This window comes from Egretta garzetta, unplaced genomic scaffold, assembly GCF_000687185.1.
Source record: "Egretta garzetta isolate BGI_Z169 unplaced genomic scaffold, ASM68718v1 scaffold361, whole genome shotgun sequence".
NCBI lineage: Eukaryota > Metazoa > Chordata > Aves > Pelecaniformes > Ardeidae > Egretta > Egretta garzetta.
Genome location: NW_009258688.1, coordinates 803,258 through 809,461, shown reverse-complemented (window position 1 = coordinate 809,461; position 6,204 = coordinate 803,258). Strand labels below are relative to the sequence as shown.

Sequence of the window (6,204 nt, the reverse complement as noted above, 5' to 3'; positions counted from 1 at the left end):
TAAACTCTTGAGTGTGTCTGGTCCCTGTTAAATTGCAGTGGAAGGAAATGAAAACCTGGGGTAGAGTTGAATTTGTGTCCTGCATCTGGGAGGTTGTTCTTATGCCAGTACCCAAGGTGCATTTCAAAGGTGCTCAGCTGGTGAACTAGAGTGTATTTTTTTTTCTTGGACCTCTGTGCCCAGAACCAACAGAATGATTCAGAGCTGAGGTCTGACAAGCCTGCAGTGAGGGATGAATGAACCTCAGCCAACCAGTTAGTCTAAGAGGGCTAAATTCTTCATTGAATGAGTTCATCGTCTCAAGATGAATACGAGTTGGAGCAAGGAGCTCTCTTATTTAGTAGAAAAGAGCATTATGAGACACAGTAGCTGAAAACTTAAAACTAGACAAGTCAAGGTAAAAAATCATGTGTGAATTTAAAAAATATCAACAATTAAGCACTAAGACACCCTGTATAGAAGGGTGGTGAATTTTCCATCACACAGCCTTTCAGTCAGGCTTTTTGACTTTCTAAGAGAAATCCTTCTAAAAGCTAGAAGATAAATTTTCTAATGTCAACCGAAGTTACAGGCTTGATAAAAAAACCCTGAGAAAAGCTTGTCTTTTGTTACACAGAAGGTGTGACCTGATGGTCGTAAAGGTCACTCTGACTCTCCCCAGCTTAGTGCCAGCACAATTGGCTCTGTGTTCCCCACTGAGGTCTAGTTTCCCTTGTGCTGATACACTGGTGAGCTGCCTGGCATTTGCATTTCTGCTGTGGGCTGTATGGCAGAGTCTACTTTCAGAAAGCTGAGAAATTCCTTCTAAAGATAAAAGGGGCAAAAAGTTACCTTTGTCTCCCTCTCCGTTCCAGGCAATTGCTTTTCTCTGCCTCTGCTTCATTCTTTTGCCTTAATTTTTTTTTCCATTATGTATTCTCCTAACATCAAATATTTCCGGAACGATAGGGCTGCCAAATCGGAGTGCCACCAGCCCTGTCTAACAGCACATCTGTCAGTCCCCAGTCTCCACAGCTGGTCTGTGTTCAGGCGGGTGTACAGTACAGCAAACACAACTCGACCACTCATGCAGCTCCAGGTCAAACATGTTCCGAGACTGACTGGAGCTTCACAGCACAGATAGCCATTCGTTTACTAGCAGTCTTACAAACTTATCACTAGCTTTTGCTTGAACTTGGAATTATTTCATGAAGCTGTCCTCTGCCAGTGTTAGACATTTCATTTTCTCAGGTCCTATGTAAATATAAAGGTTTCCAAGCTCCATCTGGTTCCAGTTACTCAAGCAATAGAAATACACATGCTTCAGGAATTTGCAGACGGAGACTTACTGCTTTGCTGCCTTATAAAATCCTTTACAAAGTTCACCATACTCTGTTGCCTCCTGATATACCTGTAGTCTGTAAAACAATTTCCCCCAAAACTTACTTAAGTTAGAGAAATAAGTAAGCTGACAGTCTCGGGCCCTTCTTTCTAATACAGTTAACCTGCCTTCACTACTAAATATGGCTTTATAACACGCACGCATGCACGCACACACACACCCTTGACCACCAAAGACTGCCTCTTCCTGAAATCCCCCGTTCGTATAAATACAGGAAGTAGAAATAAGAGAGGCTAAAATCAGACATTCTTGGTAGTTTGCTTTCATTTTAGTGCTTGTTTAGTCCTCTGCCCTCCGATACTACTGAGCCTGAAGCTGGTTTTAAACATCCTCCCCCTGCTGCCCTTGAAATATCATCTTCAGTGCAAAACCTAAGGATGTGGAGGTTCTGCTCGGCAATGGAAAGGAATTGCTTTCTTTACCAAGGAACTCTAAAGCCACTGTGAAACAGAAATTGTCTTAAAGTTTGCTGTAATGATGAAAACATCAGCAGGAGACAAGGGAGCCAGGGATGACTCAGGGTAAGTCCTGAATCTTTAGTGACTGCTCATTTTTAATAACTGTTGCTTTCCTTTTCCTACTTAACAGAGCTCTCGGCTGCATTCGTGAGCCGACTGCCAGGTTGTCAGCTACACAATCACAATGGTGTGGCATGGTTGTGCTGTAATTTACGGTGTTTCCTTTAGCTAACATGTTCCAGCTGAAAACAAATATCTCTATTTATCATGAATTTTAGCTATTTAGGAAAGAAGGATGAATTCCAAGCTGCAGCTTAGGGCAAAGGACAGAATAAGGGAGTTCTGTGCTTTTGGAAACGTGACAAATCTTTTCTGGGAGGCTTGCTTTGTTTCTCCTGAAATGCTGAGAAGTGGATAAGGGCTCATCCCTACTAGCTGATGGCCACTCCAGCTCCAGCATGCTAAGGTATGCAGAAACCCTGTCCCCAGACTCCCAGGGGACTTCAGATGTGCTTTCTGTTAGGAAAAGATTCCAGGCTTTCCTTGCTCCTGGCCAACAGACATTGCACCTTGCAGGATCGAGCCCCAAGAAAACATAGTGGGAGAGAAAATGGGTTTTGACTGGGAGGACAGTCAGCTGCTGGGATTCCAGGATCGGGCTGAAATCTGCCCGAGGCTTGGTTCTATCATAAAGTCCATGCCGAAGCTGAGCATTTCTGTTTCCTGTTGAAAACAATCAGGGGAAAATGACAGAGCTGTGGAAACCTTTGGTCATCCCCTTGGAAAAACATATAATACCAGACACTAAGAGTGTTTCTTATCTGCCTGACACACTTAGACAGCCTGTTTCCCACAAATAAAAGCTCCCAGATGTGTCTGCGATGGGTGCAATGGAAGAAGCTGTAAAGGTGGGTAGATATGGGATACTTGCATTTTCAGTCACCGAGTGTGCTGCAAGTCCCTTTGACTTGGCACACACTCAGTCGAAATGGGGATGAAGTTGCTGCTGACAGGCTGGTGGGCTATAGTTGCACCATAGCGCGGTTCCCAAATGCGCACATGCAATGTGGGGGTTGGAGGGAGAACCCTGCATTACAACAGTCGCTGCTTTTGCCTTGTTCAGTTGTTTACATTAAGTGGAACAACGACAATCCTGTTCCACGGCACAGTTCCTCAGTTCCACTTAATGTTAAACACTGAGGGACAAAGATCACACAGCCATAAAGAAAAAATGAAAGAATCCAATCCCTGTAGACTGGCGAAAGGAACTCAGTAGATGGTAATCCAGAGAATTTGCACTTTGCAGATATTCCCTGCATCTGTGATAGTTAAGATCTGAGAAACTGAAACATTTATACTGTTTATCTCTTTCTCAGCTTGCCTGAAAGGAGCCACATACTTGCAAAGGTTTGCTTTCAGTTTAGAGTTGCAGGAGAAAGTAAACAATCCATTTGAAGCGTGAATGGGCATGATGTGTGTGTTCTTCCTAAGTTTATGGGCAGCCGAACAATTTAACAGAACTGCCTTTTATTTCATTAACTAATTGTCTTTATTTTCAATCTATCTCCCACCCATAAAAAGGAACTTCGGAATTTAAAAAAATCTGTTTCGACTCTGTTTACATGCCACAATATTGCTGAAGATCCTCAAAATTACACTTTGGCACGCATACCTTGTGGCTTCCAACTCATTACAGAATTAGAAATGTGTCTAAGTGATGTTTAGCTAATTCCCTGTTATGGTCACATTGAATTAAGCACCCATTTCACAAAGTATGTGTAGATAAAATTGGTAGCTTTCAAAAGAGATGGTAACATAAGGCAAGCTGCCGGTAGAGAATTTGGACCTGATTTAAAATCCCGTGCACAAAAATTGTGTGAGTGATTGCTGAGATTGCACCTTCCTTCACCATAGTCTTCAGGTTATTAATGAAATGGGAAAGCTTATTCACAGGCTCAGAAACTATGACAGTGCAAATTATCATAAAAGTACCCCAGCAACTTGGAAAGTATCTGTTCCTGGTAATGACTGAAGGGTCTATTCTGCATATAGCAAATCAACAAGGAGGTTTTGCTGACTTACACCTCTGAAATGGTAGAAAGACACTGGAGAGAAATCTGCCTCCAGAATTAGTAGCTCCTCAGAGAGGAATGTGGGGGGAAGTGTAGCTAGGGGCTGGATAGAAATCAATCTAATCAAATTCTTCCAAAATGGGTTGGGAGAGAAACAGGGAAATTTAACCAATAATTCTGACCTAGAGCCAGCCTAACTCCTAGGAACATTAATAAGTGGTGAGATCACAAAACATCTGGAGAAATGTGAGCTGATTAAGCCTGATGACCACGGTTTCATGAAAAGGTATATGCCTTCATTCCAGCATCTGGCAAATGTATGGAGGAGATGATGAGGAGAGCAGACGGGAGTTGAGACAGAGACATAATATGCAAATATTAAGTGGACCTTTGGGTTAATGGCTGGTTCAGGTAGTTGGGATGGGTTACAGTGGTTCTCATTTCTGGGGCATCAGGCTGCCTAACGAAGTAATGATTATGCCTCTTTTCAGTGAAATGTCTTTGTCACAAAACCCACCACAGTTGCAGATTTCATGCGATGAATTTAGACGTAAAGATTTCAAGCACTGGAGGAATCTGGAAACTGAACAATGCTCATAGGCTCACGGATTTTAGCTTCAAAAGAGACTGGTTTGATTGTCTGGTCCAATCTCCTGTATAGAGCAGACCAGAGAACAGCTTTGGTAAACACCCTATCAAACCCATGACTTCTGCTGGAATGGGAGCTTTTAGATACTTGTTGGCCACAAAAGCTTCCTTATCAAATGACTCTTTTGCCCAGGCTACATATCTGTCTCTGCAATGGGGTAGATAAATCTAATACCAACATTTACAGGTTTGAACCAAGAAAACAATTTTTAAAAACTCCTCAAGCATAGTCCTTTGTAAAGGATTTAATTTAAGCTTATTTGAATCAGTGGAACAAGTCCTGTTGGCCTCAGGAGATCTTGGACCCAATGCAAAGTACTGCTTAAAGAAAACCTCAACCTAGGACATGTGAGATGTGGTGTTTAAGTGGGGAAGGGATAGTTCAGGCAACTGGAAAAAAATCAGTGTCATCAAATCTCTCTGCTGTTTGTCAAGCTCTGAGAAGGGGTACGCTTGCCAGCCCTGGGGGATGGTGCTTCTCAGGAAGGAAATGTCTGTGCTCAAGATGCATTGCACCGAGACCGGGATATTACTGTAAAGATACAAAGGAGGTGCTCTTCAAAGATACCTGAATTTGGTGTATCCAGACATAAATTTAACCGAAAAGTATGTTTACAACCACACTGACTTGTCATGTGATCTTTCCAGCACTTCTCAGTCAGTGAGTACTTGCCAAATGTAGCGAATGCTTTGAGTGTGTTGTGCGGTGATCCTGGTGGTAGCGCAGGAGGCAACTGTCCCTTTGGTTGCTAGAGGGTAGACCACACTGCGAATACTGCCCTTGAGTAGAGAACCCCTCATCGTTGCAGACAGCCTCATAGCAGTGTTCACAGGAATGGGGATACGAACATAAGCAACATTCTGCTCATCTTTCTACTGCAGTTTCAGCTAAATATAGTTTTTGACTTCCTGTCCTAAATGGTTATGTGCTGGCTTGTGTTGTTGAATATCACGCCTAAAGGCAGCACAGGCTGAAAAATGTATTCACACCTGAGCATGCATCTCTCTTGCCCTGTATGCACAGGTATACATGTAGAACAGCGTGTCCTAGAGAGTAGCTATGACGGTTGCTTGGCACAAATTTGGGCTGGTTCCACCGCTTGTCAAATCATGTGTGCATAGTCCAGATATCTCAGAGATTACCTATTTTACATGTTTTCCAAATGATAGTAAGACTCTTAACTCATCCATCAGTAAATACAGGTTGCTTCTCTGAGATCAATAATATAGGCCTGTGAGACTCAGAAGGATCTCTGGAATGACCTAAAAAATAGACATAAAAGCCAATACCTAAAACCAGTCCATTAGAAAAAGAAGCTGCAGCAAGATTCACTTCCCAGAGTTTTAAATCTTTGCCTGTTTTGATTGCTAAAGAGCACAGAAACCAAAGTGTCTTAGTGAAACTAGGACAAAATATTGTCCATTGCAGACCTTTAGCCATTATAATTTTGGAAGGGAGGAGGGGTTTTGCATTTGGGAATAGGAATAAATAGTTCTTTGGAAGGGTAATTAGAAAGAAAAGGCAGCTGTTTGGAATGACTGACCAAATTCTAGTGCAGACAGATCTGTGAGTATAGGGTAGGTATGGTCATCAAAAGCCCTGGGATGTCTTGGAAGACTCGCACTTTCCCAACCGTATCACAGA

General features: G+C 42.6%; 1 protein-coding gene across 3 annotated transcripts in view; it reads left to right on the top strand.

Moving 5' to 3' along the window:
- The first annotated feature begins 1,672 nt into the window (after positions 1-1,672).
- The window catches only part of RIN3 (Ras and Rab interactor 3), a 72,352-nt gene continuing 67,820 nt past the window's right edge, over positions 1,673-6,204 (top strand). For all 3 annotated transcript variants that reach the window (XR_004841195.1, XM_035888721.1, XM_035888720.1), the window contains exon 1: positions 1,673-1,902. Coding sequence is in view for 1 of the 3 variants with exons in the window: in XM_035888721.1 (XP_035744614.1) it covers positions 1,856-1,902 (47 nt within the window). In the remaining 2 variants the exon portion in view is untranslated. The remainder of the gene's footprint in view (positions 1,903-6,204) is intronic.